The sequence below is a fragment of the Drosophila nasuta genome, chromosome 3 (assembly GCF_023558535.2).
Source record: "Drosophila nasuta strain 15112-1781.00 chromosome 3, ASM2355853v1, whole genome shotgun sequence".
In the NCBI taxonomy this organism is placed as follows: Eukaryota; Metazoa; Arthropoda; class Insecta; order Diptera; family Drosophilidae; genus Drosophila; species Drosophila nasuta.
The window spans coordinates 32,320,009-32,337,153 of NC_083457.1; the positions used below are offsets into that span (position 1 = coordinate 32,320,009).

The 17,145-nt window shown below is 42.1% G+C and overlaps 1 protein-coding gene across 1 annotated transcript in view; it reads left to right on the top strand.

The window, feature by feature from the left end:
• The first annotated feature begins 2,875 nt into the window (after positions 1-2,875).
• Positions 2,876-17,145, top strand: part of LOC132791288 (uncharacterized) — a 40,446-nt gene continuing 26,176 nt past the window's right edge. The window contains 6 exon segments of the mRNA XM_060800152.1: positions 2,876-6,000; positions 7,337-7,672; positions 7,674-7,842; positions 8,220-11,213; positions 14,315-14,605; positions 15,954-16,016. Coding sequence (XP_060656135.1) covers positions 3,340-6,000; positions 7,337-7,672; positions 7,674-7,842; positions 8,220-11,213; positions 14,315-14,605; positions 15,954-16,016 — 6,514 coding nt within the window. The 5' untranslated portion in view covers positions 2,876-3,339.

Below are 17,145 nucleotides of genomic sequence, written 5' to 3' on the forward strand. Positions count from 1 at the left end.
CCCACAGATACTCTCTGAACACACATGTGTGTTCACATATATATAAATGTATATATGCTATATGTGTATAGTATATCGGCACACTTTGTGCGTCGGAAACTGCTTCAATTTCAACTCGTAAAAATTATTCAAGTGTACACACACCCCAACAAACAGAGAGAAAGAAGCAGAGGCAAACAGACAGACAGACAGACAGCAAGTTAGACAACTACTCGTAGTCAGAGGAAACAAAACCAAAAGAATCGAAAGAAATTACGCACGAAAAATATCTTGAAAATGCCATAAGTTGTACATAGATACAGATACAAATACAGATACAGATACAGATACTGAGAGACTGCGTCGAGTATATTTCCGTATTGAATGTGTAATTTAAATGCGCTGTAATCAATTTGTTTGGGCATATCGAGTGGGATGTCGGAAGTTTGTTGTTTTTCTTTTTTTTTTTTTGTGTGTGAGGTGAAGGTAGCTTAATTGTTCAATTGATTTACAAACTAAACAAAACACTTAATGAACTTCAGTTTCATATGAAAAACTATTTTTTTAAAGATGTTGAACTTTATTTGATCTGATTAGTTTATCTCTTCTTACAAAAAGATTTTAAATACATTTTTATAAAGAAAAATTACCAAAAATAATACGTTACTTGATAAATTGATGTACCTACTAAAAAAAGTACTCAATGAACTTCATATGAGATAAATAGAAGAAGAAGATTCCTCATATCAAAAAGCTTTGAAATCCTGTTTCAATGAAGGGCATGTAGTAGAAAATCCCTTTAAAAAAAATATTTGTTCCTTAAAAAAAATGTGTTTAAGATTTCTTATATCAACTAAATTTTAACAATAATTTGAGTTAATGTCAAGTCATAGAAAAACTCTTATTTAAAAAAGACATTTTAGCTAAATAAAAGCCATTGAAAATTCTTAATATTAAATAGATTTCAAATCGAATTTTAGTTAAGTAAAAGTCATAGAAAAGAGAATTAATTTTTTGTAAAGAAAAATTACAAAAAATTAAGGACAGCAAACTAAACATAAATAAGTCATAGAAGACGTCTCATATTAAAAAGATTCAACATCCATTTCGAGTTAAATAAATGACATAGAAAAACTCTCATTTCAAAAAGATTTTAAGCTTAATTTTAATTAAATTAAAGTCATAGAATATATCACATTCCCAAGAGATTAAAGAAATATATTTTTCAAATAGAATTACAAGAAAAAATAAAATAAACGAGTAAAAAAATTCTCAATGAACTTTATTTTAGCTTAATACAAAAATCACACGAAATCTCTTACTTAAAGTCTTCATTCAACGCAAACATCAAAAATACCTTTCTTCAAAGACATTTTTTGTTTTACAAAAAGAGATCACCGAAAATAAAATGAAATATAATACAAAAATGATGGCGCTATAAAAACCATTTAAAAATGTTTAGCAAATCCCCGAACAACAACAAATTGTTGGCATCATATTTATTTTCAAATTTCAAATTTAATATTGAGCTTGAATAAAATTTTACTTAGCACAAATTAAATGTTTAGTTGTTTGGCGGCTCATTAAAATTGAAAATGCGTTTAAACGTTGCCAATAAACATTTAATTTATGATTTGAAACAATTTCATGTGGCAAATTCCAATGGAAATTCTTCTTCAAAAATAAATAAATATGCGCAAAAGCAAAAAAAAAGATTCGTGGGGAGAAACTTGCACAAATTTATTTGTTTGTTTAAAAGTTCAACCAGCTCACAAACGTTGAGCTCTTCATTTGTTGGACTGTCAGTTGGCGTATTCATTGAATAAATAAAAACAGCATTTTTAAAATCGTGCTCTCATCTACGAGTAGTAGCCAAATGTGAGAATGAACTTTTAGTTTCGCAGCCAAAAAAATATTGTTGTGAATATATATAATTAAATATGACATTATTTTTTGCAGCGCAAAAGTTATTTCTCGGTACGATTTTCGGTTCTTTGTTTATAGATTTTTAATTATAGGATTTTTCGTTTCGGTTTTATTTTTAATATGTGCAATAAATTTGTTTGACTTTCAAATCCTTGTGACGCGACTTGGTCTTGATTTTTGTATTTGTATTTGTATTTGTATTTGTTTTTTTTTTGGTTGGGTTCTGTTTTCAATTTGTTTATTTAAAACTCTCGACACAGTACAGCACAGCTCTGCAGCTTTGTTTGCTTTGCACTTTATGCTATGCCACACACTAGCTTGTCTTCTCTATCTTCCCCATCCTCCACTCTCTCCCCCTCTCTCCACATACACACTCCCACTACTTGTTGTAGTTGTTGAGGCAACTGTTGCTCTTCGCTCACTATTTTTAAAATGATCATCAGACGAGCCTCATTATGAATCCCAAATACTACAATTTTCCTTCTCTCCTTCGACTCGTTGATGTTTTCTTTTTTTTTGCTGTTTTTTTCTTTTTGTATGTTGCTTTCTGAGTTTTTCTTTCGTGTTTTTTGTGCTGTTCGTGTTTTTGTGCCTATATTGGGGGCCCCGCTTGGCAGCTGGGAACAGCCCATGGGCCATTCCTTGATCGCCAGTTGAAGAAAACGGGAACGCGAGCGCATCGCATCGCAGCGCAAAAAGTCGAGAAAGCAGAATCTTGTCGAAATGGCGCGTTGAGAGCGAAAGTCGAAAACTGAAACGTAGAATTTTTTCAATTTTCCCATTCGGTGTGTGGCCAACAATTACGTGAGATATATATTTATATATATATATATGTGTAGCGTATATATAGAAATATATAGATCAAAAAAAATTTTGTGTGTGCAGCGTCGGACGCGTGTCAAACTTATGCCGGGCGGACGTGATTTCGCAGTTGCTGTCGCAGTCGCAGTCGCAGCTGACGTCGCTGTCGTCGCTGACGTTGACGTTGACGTTGTCGTCGCGGCTGCTTGAAATGCCGGTTGGGGCATTTGGCTGATCCGGCTGACGGCGCCGCATGGTTCAGTTATTCAGTTTCAGTTGTGTTTCTGCCAGCGAGTCGAGTGACACCGAGAGAAATAGCAAAAAAAAAAATACATCCCACAAAACGACAACGACGACAAATAATAAACGAGCAACAAGCAAGAAGAAAAAAATACATACGAATATAGTAGAAGCAATTTTTAGATTTAACTGATTGAAGCGGCGAACGCGGCGTATGCGTAATAACCAGACACAGACTGCAACAAATTGATACAACGCAAACAAACAAACAAACAAACACACAGACACACACACACACTCGAATACATTCGAATTCACTCGAAAGTAGCTTACATAAAGAGACTTAAAGTGGTATTAGTAAACAGTTTAACAGGCTTAAACGCGACCTAGACGATGCCAAATAATCGTAATCGTAATCGGAATCGTAATCGTAACAAGCGCAATAAGAATCAAAACGCAAATCAAACTAAACAGCCGGAGGAGCAACAGGAGGAGCAAATAGAGCAGCCAGCAACGACAACTTCATCATCATCATCATTGGCAGCAGCTGACGATCATCAGCATAATGATAATAATGCAAATTCTGGCAGCATTTCAAATGGGTCATCAACAGTCAGCAGCAACGATGTTGCTGATGGGGCTCCGGCTGGCATAGCGAGCAACCACGACAGCAACCACAACAACAGCTCTAGCAACAACAACGCACAGCAAGTGACAAGAGCAGCGCCAGTGAATCAGCCAGAAGAAGATCAGCCAAAAGATTTAGCTAAAGAGACGCAACAACAGCAACAACCGCAGCAGCCAGTGAGTCAGCAACTGATTGATGAAAACGCAGAGAGCAAAGCTGAGCAAGAGATTGTAGTTGCAGCTGTAGAGCAGCCAAAGGAGTTAAATCAGCAAATAGAAAATAACTCTGAGGAGCAGTTAAAGGAATTGCCAAGGGAAGAGGTGCACAAGCAACCAGAGGAAGAGGCACATGAGCAGCCAGAGCAACAGCTAAAGGAAGCTACGCAAGAGCAACCAGAGCGTCAGTCAAAAGAAGTAGCAGAAGAGCAGCCAGAGCAGCAATCAGAGGAAGTGGCACAAGAGCAGCCAGAGCAACCGCTAGAAGAAGCAACACAAGAGCAGCCAATTGCTGTGATAATTGAGAAGCAAGCAATCGCTGCAAATCAGCTAAATAATCAGCTCAATAATCAAGCTGAGCATCAGCTGCAGCAGCAATTAAATCAGCAAACTATTGAGCTGAAAGAAAGCTGTCAATTAAATCAGTTGAGCAATCAACAGCCAGTGGAGCAACTGCCACAGCAGCCAGTAGAGCACATTGTGCCTGTAATCCTAGAAAAGGAGAGCAAACCATTTGAAGTGCAGTCAGCTGGAGCTGAGCAACAGTTGCAGCAACCAGCAGTGCATATAGTGCCAGTGTTTGTGGAAAAGACAGAAAGCTGCATAAGTCAAAGTGCAGAACAAACTGCAGAGCAATCAAAGGAGCAGCCAAAAGAGCAGCCCAAGGAACAGCCAAAAGAAGAGTTAAAGCAGCAACCTGTTGTTCACTTTATACCTGTGACTATTGAGCAAGAAGTGATAGAAACAAGCAGCAACATGGGCGCCAAGCACTCGAAGCAGCAGCGTGAGCAGCAGCAGCAACAAAAGCAGTTGCCAGAACAGCAGCAGCAGCAACAACAAAAGGAGTTGCCACAAGAGCAGCAACAACAGCAGCAGCAAACACCGAAGGCGCCTGGAAGTCCACGTCAAGCAAAAGTTATAGTGCATCGCATAGTGCGCGAAGAAGTCGATGAAGTAGATGGAACTCAGCAACAACAGCAGCAGCAACAACATCAGCAACCACAACTACAGCAGCAGCAACAACAACAACAGCCGCTAAAATTCCAGCATCAGCATGAGCAACTGCCACAGCAACAGCCGCCGCTCGGCCCATCACAGCAATCACCCACACGCCAGCAACCAGCGCCAGCAACATTGCCGCAACAGCGCAGCACGAAGGTGATAATCCATCAAATAAGAGTGGAAACAGACGAGGAGGAACGTGCGCGCAAAGGTAAGCCCACGATCGAAGAGATCAGCAGCACCACAGCAACATCAGCAGCAGGCACAGCAGCAACCACAATGCACAGCAACAGCAATGGCAGCATACCGAGCAGCGGCACTTTGTCACCACCACCCAGATATCTGGTCGAATCCCCCTCACCCAAGACACCATCACAAATGGCACAATTTGGCAGATTCGCTCGCGATTTGCAGATCCAAGAACTCGAACTGAACAGCGATTGCAGCTCGGGTGAATTCAATTTCAATGGCATGCAATCGCCAGTGGTGTGTGAGGTGGACTCAGAGGTGGAAGCAGAGCCTCTGACACCACAGCAACCGCAAGCACCAACAACAGCTGTGGCGACATTCTCGCCAGATGTGCCGTCCAACAGTCGAGCGGAGCAACAGGAGCAGCTGCGTCAGAGACGCGTCCAGAAACGTGTGGCACTTGAATCGCACTTTCTGCCGCAGCTGCTCAGTCCGCGCTATCTGGACAGCATACTGGAGGAGAATAGCGAAACCACAGCCTCAGGCCATGAGCTCGCCCTGAGTCGCAGCTCCTCCAACGATCCAAATCACACTCGAGCTGCTGCTGCTTCGGTGCCCGCCAAGGCAAACGAATCGTTTCCGCGCAGTCAACTGGATTTCAGTCGCCGGCACAGACGTCGCGAGGAGCCGGTGGCTCTCATGCTGGAGACAAAGCTGCTCGATCAGCCCAGCGATCTGGAGAGCTGTACCCGACTCCAGAGCACACTGTCGCCGCAGTCCGAGGACGCCGAACTCGTTTACCTCAGCTCCTCAGCCTCGAGCAGTGTCTCCGATCTAATGGAACTCGAACTGGAGCAAGCTGCCGCCTTGGCTGAACGTGCTCTCATCGATCTCGACACAGATGCCAGTAAACTAATCAATCGACCCAACGATGCTGATCGCTTCAGTCCAGCTACCACAGCGTCCACAACTGAACCGATCAGCTCAGCCAACGAAACGGAAACCGAGGGCGAATGCGAGGTTCGTAGAGCGATAACTAATCAACTAACTAATGGAGACTTTAAGGCGTAAAACTTGATGATCGATAATTATTTTTGATATTATAAATTAGTCATCAGAATTGAGTATAAATTTATAAATTGCAATTGAATAATTTATAAATTTATTAATCTATCATGAGGCTATCAGCAGATTAAAGTTCAAGGAAGCGTATACCACTAATTGATAAATAGTATGTACAACTACATAGTGAAAATTACTTTTTAAAATCTGAAATACATTGCTCGAGGAAAAGTACAATTATACAAATTGATATAGTTTACAAATTATCGACTTACATTACAAAAGAGGGATCGAGATCTTATTAGTTTAGTGCCCAAAGAAATATTTTGAGCATTCTGGGTGGAGTGTAATATAACCTCCTTGGCTATCATGATACAGATGTAAGACAAATAACAAGAGAGTATAGTATATTCATATATTGGCAGAAATGTTTGGCACAAAAACCTTATATTTTATGCCTCTATAAAAAGGTTCCATTGAAATCACTTTGTTTCTATGATAGATTGCTCGAAGAGAATAGTACAAACAACTAGAGTTAATGCTTTTTTTCCATTAACAAATAGTATTAATTTGTAAAACTTACAAATTATACATAAAAGTGTATGTATATAATCAATATATTGCTTGAGGAAATAATTACAAATAAATAGATTGCATGCTTTACTAAAAAAATAGTATTGCTTCGATAAATTTAAATTTAATAATAATACAATATCTGTCAGGGATCAATATTTGAATGTTTTAGAGAATGCAAACTCTTAATTTATTGATCAAAGTGAAAATCGAAGTAAATAGAAAAAATAGTTTTCAATAATATGAGATAAGTTTAATTGCATTTCAATTAAGAAATACAAGTCGACCTTTCAGATTTCCATTAAACGATTTCATTAAATGTTTTCGTACATTGCGATAAATGTTCGAGAGTTAATTAGTTGTTCAACAACGTTTAATAGTTTTTAAAACGAATGTATTTCAACGTTTCGATGCAAATTCTTACAACAGATTAGCATTTGACGTAGACAGCGTTTAGTGATCGTCGAAAGACAAGGTGAGGGGTGTCTGATACAAAACGGGCAAATTGGGGTCAGGTTGGCGAATGGTTTCTCTTGAATGCGCCATAAACGTGATGTAGGCCATGTTTATGCATAGCACGCACTAGAAATAATCGAAATGGAAAATGCCAAGCAATTTTATTGAGTAATAACAAAAAGCTAAAACTAAAAAAAAGAAAAATAACACAAACAACTTGAGCTAAGCGAAAAAAAAACAAAAAACAAAAAACAAACTATTGCAGGTCGAAACGGAAGTGGACACGGAAACGGAGACGAACGTTCAGTCGAGTCGGGAGAGCACACCTGTTAATGCTCATCGAGGCAACGAAGAGCCAACATTATCGCCATCGCCAGGCAGTTCGCTATCATCGCTGCTCAGTGCTGCTACGACGCCGACGCCAGCAGAGGCGCCAACAGCGACGCCCACGCGAGAGAGAGCAACAATAGCAGCGGCAGCAACATCGACAGCAGCAACAGCGGCTGAGTCTAACGAATTTGGCCTGAACAAATTGGCCAACAGTTCAATTGCAGCGTCGTCGCTGTCGGCAACGCGCGAGGAATTTGTTCGCAATATGGAAAAAAGTGCGCGAATTGATCGAAATGACGCGACGCGAAGAGGAAAACGTCGCGAGCAACGCAAGTGCTTACCTCAACGGAAATGGTAATGATAATAACGTGAACGTAAACGTGAACGTGAATGCGTACGCAAATGGAAACGGAAACGGGAACGTAAACGTGAATGAGCAACGTAGGTCAACAGTAGAATCGCCATCGCCACCGCCTGTGCCACCGCCACCCAGCAGCATGCACTATCCCACCCCCACCACCATCACAACCACCCCCCCCCAGCACAGGCAACGCACGTGCAACTCACCTCGTTGCTGTTGAAGCGTCAGGAATCGAATGATTCGCATTGCTCCGACAGCACACAGCACAGTCAATGCACTGCCATACACATGGCCTCGCCACCACCCACAAACGAACCACCCACGCCCCCAATACGCCAGCAACAGCAGCAGCAGCAACCATTTGCACCCCCACAGCAACTATCCCAACAACAATTATCCCAACCACAGCTAACACAGCAACCAGAATTGGAGCTTAGTGCAATTTCACAATTTGCAGGCGAAACGGAAGCGGAGCGTATCAAGAAATTGCGTCTACTATGCACCGAGACCTTGGCATCTATGCCCTATGGCGAGCAGATGCTTGAGGAGCTCGCCAGCGTTGCCCAAAACATAACCGATCAGCAACAGCAACAGCAGCAACAAAAGGAACAACAGCAACAACAATCGACCAACAACATGCCTTATCCCTTGCCACATTTGCCGCACATCAGCGAGTTGCAACTCTCGCTAGGCGCAGCCAAGAATGATGCCTGGCTGGGATTGCCAACGCAAGCGGATCCCAAGTTGTTGGTGTGTCTATCGCCCGGTCAGCGTGCTTTAGTCGAGCAGCAATCATCAAAGCAATCGGCGCCCGATCAGCTGCTGGATGCGCATGAGAAATTCGTGCAGCGTCGCGGCTATCACGAGTTGAGCGCTGAACAGGTTCGAGCGATGGACAGCGAGCAACTGAAACTGGAGCAGGAGCAGATGCTGAAAACGGCGGCGAAAATGCGTGAATTGCGCAAGAGTTTGACGCCGCAGCCAGAAGAGCAACCACAACAGCAACCACAACAACAATTGTCGCCAGTGCCGCCGCCGGTGCCAGTGAAGAGCGCTGAGACCGCAGCGAAGGCAAAGAGCAACCAGGGCGATGACGTAAGCCAGCAAGTGAGAAGCAGCTATCAGAAGGTGATCACATCAGCGACATCATCATTTGAAAATAAACCGACAGCAGCTGATCAGCAACAGCCACAGTCAGCGTCCGAAAAGTTGCCTCACTCATTTGACCAGCGCACGTCCAGCAGCACAGAGCAACAGCAACAGACTAGAAACAGCAGCTACATGAGCAGCAACAGCAGCAACAACAAATTCCCAGCCAGCATGGAAAGCGAACTCGCACGCATGTTTCCAAGCATTGCGCAGCAAGGCGACATCTTTGATGAGCAGCGCAAGCGTTTCTCCAACATCGAGCAGAGCGTGAAACCTGCGCAAACAAAACGTTACTCGAACATTGAAACGAGTTCGTTTGAGTCGAAGAAACGTGTGGAGAACGGACAAGTTGTCTACGATTACAGCAACAGCAGTCGGGAGCAGCAAGAGGAAGGCGAGAAGCCACAAGCACCAGCAACAGCAACAACAAATGGCAAATTCCCATTGAATGTGCATCAGATCCCAGTGCGTTTGATCGAAGATGAGGTGGATAAAGCGCCGCCAGTGCCTCCGCCGCCGGCACCAGCAAATATTATGTCAGCTACCAAATTAAATGGCAAGCCAAACACTTTCATTGATGACGCACAGCAGCAACCACAACAGCAACAGCAACATCTGAGCACTGAGAGCAACATCTCTCGCAGTGAGCAACAGCTCAAGGTGAACAGCAGCAGCAGCAACACTTATGAAGAATTTCGGCAACGTGCCAAGGCAGCAATCGAAGCAATTGCTCAGCCAAACAACAGCAACAACGGCAACAACACGCAACCTTCGCAGCCGCCTTTGGACAATGAAAAGCTGTTCAAGGACTTTGATGCCTTGTCCCAGCAGCTCAATGCCGAACTGCAGACGAGTCGCGTCCAACGCGAGCAACGCGACAAATCCGCTTCGCTCTACGATCTCAGTCGCCTGACGCAGCACAGCAACAACCAGAGCCAGCAGCAACTCGAGCAGCTGCAGCAGCGACGCCATGCGCACATGCAGGAGCTGGAGCGTGAAATCGAACGCTCCGCTCGCTCCCGCCAGGAGCGTCTCTCCTCGGTGCCACGCACCAGCGAGGAGCAACAGCCGGTGGAGTATCGTGCACGACGCGCTGAATCGCTCTGCAATCTACAGCAGGAGCCGCTTCAACGTCCGCACAGCTCAGCGGAACATTATCGTGTGCAACCACAGCAACAGCAACAGGATGATTGGTCGCGTTACGCCAGCGATTTGGGCTACTCGGAGAACATAGCGCGTCCGTTTGCACGTGAGGTGGAGATTTGCTATCAGCGGCAGCATCAAAGGCAACCGCTGGGAATTCGCGCTCCACGCTTGTCGATGAGCACCAACGATTTGTCGAGCAGCAGCTATGATAGTTACAATGCTTACGGCGGAGCGAGGAGGCATGCACCGATGTTGCAACAGGCGCCGCAGCAACAGCGACCACATTATGCCAGCTGCTATTCGATGATCGAACGTGATCCGAATCCCACGTACATCAGCACCACCTCAAGGCGTGGCGTCTCCCCCGCCCCACCGGCACCTGTTACCCCGCAGCCGCCCGCATACGATCGGCAGCAGAGACGCGCAAGCTTGCCACGCGAGTTGCACGAACAGCAGCTGAAGTATATACTCAGTAAGGAGGAGGAACTGAAGCTGGAGTTTGAGCGTTTGCAGCAAGAACGTCGCCGGCTGATGGACGAGATGCAACGTGCCCCGACGGTCTTGCAAGCGCCGCCGCCACGTCGTGACAGCTATCGACCGGCGCCCAAGTTGCCCACGCTCAGCGAGGACGAAGTGTTCCGCCAGCAGATGGCCGAGGAGTGGATGAACAAGGTGGCGGAGCGTGAGGAGCGACGTCAGCACAAGATCATCAAGATCTCAAAGATCGAGGATGAGCAACAGCATGCCACCGAGGAGCAGGCGAACATCAGCGATGAGTTTCTCAATCGCGTCAAGGAGCGTCGGCATAAGCTCGCAATGCCCGCGGACAGTGATTGGGAGAGTGGCGCCGAATCGCAACCGAATCTGAGCAAATCGGGGCAAGCGGCAGGCAGCGAATCGTCGGATGTGGAGGCGCCACCGATGCGCGTACTCGAGGGTAAGGCGGAGGCAAATCTGCGGGAGTTGCCGCGACATTTGCGCGAGTTTGCCAAGTTCGCGAGCAGCGAGCAGCTCGAGGGCGGCCAGGGGCATGTGGATCGCATGGAGGAGCAGGAGCGCAGCGAGATGATCACGGACAATTCGCATAGCAGTGCCAGCAAGAAGTCGAGCATTGTGAAGACGTACAAGGTGTCCAGGCTGCCGCCTTCCGTACAGGGTGAGTGTGCCACTGAGCAGGACCAAGCGACCATAGTAGGCGTTGCTGCTCAACGTTATCGTTATCGCAATCGTGCGAATACCGCGAAACTCGTTAGTCATAATGTGCAACTAGGCAACAGCAACAGCGATTGCAACTACGCTTCTGTAACTAGCTCCCGCCGCTCCCCATCGCCTGACACTGGTTGCGGTTCCAAAGTTCCATCCAAAGGTTCCTGTCCTTGTTCCTCTCCCATCCCCAGTCCCACCTCCTCCACTCTCTCCTCCACTGCATCCTCTCCCGCAGTCATTCCCTCGACCCTAACCGATAGCAACAATAATATTGCGACTGCAAGCGCATCGTCGACAGCCGGTAGCATTCTGAGCACAGCTCTGCTGCTTGGACTGTCTGTGCTAACGGCCTGGAATAAGTTCAGCTAACTTTCCTTCCAAGCACTCGACGAAGTAAACTGCTAGAATTTATTATTGGAAATTTACCAAAGCACAATTTTTATAGCATACTTTTTGGTGTTTGCAACTTGTACTTACAATAATGATATAGATTTATAAAGTAATTGCCGGGGAAATAAATTGGAAATATATTTAAAATACGCCAGGTATAATGAAGGACAAGAAATTGTAATAAAAATTCTACTCAGTTTAAAATTTGCTAAATGTTTCACATTTATTATATGCAGTTATGTTTTAAGAGTACATTTTCAATTACCAAAATAATTCGTAGCTTACTTTTTGGTGTTTGCAATAAATTTCCAAGAATGTTCACAGCAAAGTTTTTGATGTTTACAGCTTTATTTTAAAAGTGTGAAATGAAGACCTTAAATCGAAATAAATTGCAAATATTTTTTAAATAAGACAGTCATAGTTAAATAGAAGTAAAAATACAAATTCTACTGCTTACAAATCACAAAATTATTTCATAGCATACTTTTTGGAGCAAACGAATATGCCAACGCAAAAAGTAGCAAATTGTGTGCTAAGTAATCCGCAAATGTTTATAATATTAAATGGAATTTGTTGCTTGTAAATTTCCTAATAAAATCTAGCAGATTGTTTACTTTTGTAGAGTGTATAATTAACTCATTTGGTGATGGCTCATACCCCACATACAATAAATTGCTGCTCATCTCACAAAGCACCACACATCACACACTCTCTCTCGCTCTCTTGATATATTCCCATACAAATGTGTTTGTTGTTGTAGCAATTCTCTCTCTCTCTCTCTCTATTTCTTTGTCTCTCTGTCTCTGTGTGTGTGTGTGTGTCTCTTTCTTTTGTATATCAAATTTCTCTCTATCGCCGCCCTCACACAGACGACAACAATGAAAACACCAACAGCAACAACCACAACAACAACAACAACATTGATAACCAGAGCAACAGCAATGTCCACAACAACAACGATAACAACAACAGCAACAACAGTAATACAACATCTACAACAACATCGAGCCAAAGTTGTCGTATAGAACATGAAACCAATTCCAAATCGAGTCACGGCTCCATTCCGAGTCCAAGAAGATCAACTCCAGCCACATCGCCATCGTCGCCATTTTTGGGCCACTTGCATAGCAATTTCGATGAGCTCTTTGCCCATTCGCCTTTCCGTTCGAAAATCTTTGAGGAGTTTGACAAATATTGGCGCAATTTTGAGCACACCTCGTAGACCGTTCGTTTCTGACATCCCAAAAAAAAAAAATGCACGCGCAGCAACCTTTGTTGAAATGGAACCGCCAGCAAACGCTTTCACATTAATCAAATTTCCTTCTCTCCCCAAAAAAAAAAACCCAGCATAAAATATACTCGACCCTGCAGCATGCAGCCTACTTATAACTAAAGAAAAATAAAATAAATAAAATAATCAACAAAATTTGTTCCACTTAAAATGATAAATAAAATGACAAATGATTCTTGTGAAAATTTAGTTAATTGTTTTTGAAATTAATACGAAATTATTTAAATATTTCTAGTGTTGTTGAATGTTTAATAAATGACAAAATGATTAACCAAACTCAAATTGTTCTATCGTCTTTATTTTGTACGCATGCTCCTCATAAATATATACCTCTTCTACTATATAAATATACCTATATATCTATTATATTATATAAATTTATATGTGTTTTATCCTAGCAGTAAGTTGTACCACAGAGAGAATTTGTTGCGTGTTAGCGCTTGTAAATGATGCATTGCTTGATTGACTAATACTAGAAATAAACACATACATAAATATTGTAGTGTATCTGACTAATCCCCGAAGAAAATCTCATGTCTCACTTAATCATAAGTCGACAGTAGGCCTCTAATATATGTGGCATTCATTATCAGACAGCTTCAAAAGCTTAAAGTCGTAAGCTTAAAACCACATTTATTAAACACAACTTAAAGTGAAAGTATATGATATTTTTCATGAATTAGGTTTAAGCTATAATCAACATCGAGTATCTCAAGTACTATTAAAATATATTTTCATTTTTCACTTTCATTATATAAAAGCTGTTCAACGCTTAATCAAATGTTTAAGTGCCCATGAGCAGCTCGTGTCATTCAGAATAAATGGCACATTAACTCAAATTGATGCCGCTTTATTCCTATAAATTATAAACTGATTCATAATTAGGTCGATAACTGAACGATTCTCATTAGCGAACGCCATGCGAGTATACTCAAAATGTTAATCGAGTAGCTTTCGTGTTTGTATTTCACAAAAAGCAAAAACTCTACGCTCAAGTGTCCCGCTAGAGAAGGCAATTTGTAATACAGACAGAGACACTCGTCGCATAAGTGCCTCAATCCCAGATCCCCTCAACTGTCCGTACTCTACGAGTATATGGATTATCTGGGGCAAGAAGAAATTGCATTCAATGGGCGAATGGGTAGACAAGGGGAAGGGTTCGCGATTAAGCGGAAATTTTAATTAATTCCATTCAATTGCATGACAGCAGCAGAAAGCGAACAAGCGATTCGTTTGTTTTGCACAATTGAGCACAGGGTTCTTAGACTAAGTGCAGCATGTGGCATGCCTTATAAAAAAAAAGAGAGAGAGAATACAAAACGAAAAACAACAAGAGAGCGCACACTAAACGAATGCCAACATTTTGATAGCCATAGCAATTAAATCCGAGAGGCCGAGACAACAGCAACAAGAGCAAGAGCAACAAAAGCAGCAGCAGCGACAGCCGCAGCCGCAACCTCAGCCGCAGTCAGCAGCGATGCCAACGACGACGCCAGCGATGACTGCGAAATTGCGTATACGACCCCAGAAACAGACGCGATTTCTGCTATCACCGCAGCAGCTGCAGCGACAGCGACAGCGACGCAGCTGGTCGGAGAGTGATCTGCTCAAGGAGATCGACAACGAGCTGCAGCTGGCCAAGGGCTTTCTCTTTGCCAACGGTCGGTGTAAGCCCAAAAGATCCCCCCACTTTCACCCCTCCTCTCCACACTGTCTATGTCTGTTTCTGTCTGTGTCTATAACTATGTGTCTGCCCTTCAACTGTCTCTGTTTTGGAAATGAGCGCAGCTGCTTTGCTACCTAATTGGCCAAAAAATTTGTGTATATATAATCCACACACACACACACACACACCAAAATATCTATATATATATGTGTATATAACATTGTTGTCGTTGCGCTCGTTTTCGTTTTTGTTTCGTTTTTAATAATCACACTCGTCGTACTTATGCCATTCTTATTTTTAGCCAAATTTATAAATTCTTTTTCACCTGCAGCCGAAAAGTATGCAACGAAAAGTTTAGCATTCATCGTATGAAAAATTGTGTATACGACGTGTGGGCAACGCGCGGACGTGAGCGACTTTTGGTCATTTGGTAATACTACTGTGAAAATGTATCTTTATCTTTAGCTTTTGCTTTATCTTTTCATTTTTTCGCCCGTCTAGCAAATTTATGGCCCCACTTCACAAACATCTCTCTCACTCTCCCTCTCTTTCTCTTTCGCTCTCTCGCGTTCTCAGCGCCGCTCGATGGCGCTCTTTGTGCGCTTCAAAGTGTGAACGGAGAACTTTGTTTTGTTGTTGCAAGTTGTTTTTACCACTTGCCGCGCCACCTTCCTGTGTCTCTGTTTACGAAAGCATCGGCATTTTGTTTATGCTACACTGAAAAGTGAAAAACGAACAAAAAGAAAAAATCAAATTTGATGAGGGAACGAACATTCAACGCATTTGTTGTTTTTCTTTTTCGCCCGCTCACACAAATTGAGTTTTTCATCTAGCGACGGTCTAAGATCTTTTTTTTTGAGAAAATCCAAGCAACTTGTACAATATTTTTGCCTGGCGTAGTCGTCGTCGTGTTTAAGTCGTGTGCGCAACGCGAAGGCGCGTGAAAAATACAAAAAGAAACCCCACCAAAAAGAAAAATATATATACAAATATTATATGTATATATATATATAAATATATCAAAATCAGCATCATAAGCAGCGGAGGCAGCAGCAAGCGAAAGCGTCAGCATTTCTATATTTCCACTGAAAATCGAGATCGAGTTCAAAATATGGGGCAGGGTTAGTCGAGTGTTTTCTCTCTCCCTTCTTACATTGTAAACGCTACAAATTTTCTGTTTATGTCTGTGCTCCCCACACAAAAACAAAAACCCATTTAAGTATGTTTAATGTGCAGTGAAAAAGTGAAGTAAAGTGTGCGGCCTTTGCCTAATTGTTTCCGTCGAAAATAAAAAATCAAATACATAATTTTTAACGAGCAGCATTCTGCAACAATTTTTGCAGAACACACACAAAACACAACAATGTTTGCGCCCAAATTCAAAGCACGCGCACCAACTGGCTCAGGTAAAAACGAAAGCACATCAGATACTATATATCCCGCCCCCAAAAAGATACTGTATCTCATGGATGCAGACAGCATTGTGTGGCATTGTGGGCGGTTTGTGCAGTGCATCTTGAAAATTATGTGACACTATCCGGCAAATCCCGAAACTGGCTAACATGACGTTTTCAATGGGCAGCAATTTATTTCTATTTAGTTTCTTTTTTTTGTTGGTTGTTGGCATTTTAAAAGCTTGACGAATTCTTTGATGATGTTTCATTGAAGGCGTTTTGAATTTGTGTGCGTGCAAATTCAAATCGAATGGTTCATTCACAAAATGTTCAAAGCATAACTGAAAATATAATTCAATTAAAAAAGATTTAAGACCTTGAAAAAAGGGGTAAAAGATGTGGCAAATTGTGCCAGTAATAAGCAAAATGTAAGAAAAGGGGTAGAAAATATAAAACCATGAAATGATAATTAATGAATCTATTATTTTGTTTTCTTCAAATTTTTATATATTTTCTTATTGTTTTTCTTTCTTGTCTTGGCAACAGTTAATCAGCTTTCCACTTATTCCACTTGATTATGATTTCTTTATTTATTTAAGACAAGAAATATTCTAATCAACTTTCGTTTTGCTTTCTAAGCATTTTGCTCTTATTTATCGAAATTTATTGGCACTTATTTATAGATGATTCAGTTAGCTTTCCAGCTCTCATTATGACGTTGATCATGATGATGATGTTGATGATGATGATTATTATGCATATATCATTCAGTCTTTAATGGAACTGAACTTGATTTTTGTTGGCTGGCAGCAAATGTTTATTTTAAATATTTCACATTAGTTCATGTTAATTGTGCTGCCTCAAACTGGAACTGAAGGTGCGCGATTTCTCCATCGTAGATTTTCCTCTTCCAAATTTCCATTTCCATTTCGTTTTATTTGCGCTTACTTTACGCTGTGCTAAATATATAAAATGACGTACAATCCAAAAATGCTGCTTGGCCGAGCAATATTTATTACAATTTATTTGTGTGCAATGGAATTGTTCTTGTTAGACGTAACGCCCACGATTCCTCTGCCCGCCTTTTACAGTATCCATTAAAAATGGCAAATACATAAACGTAAACATCACGAAAATCCAG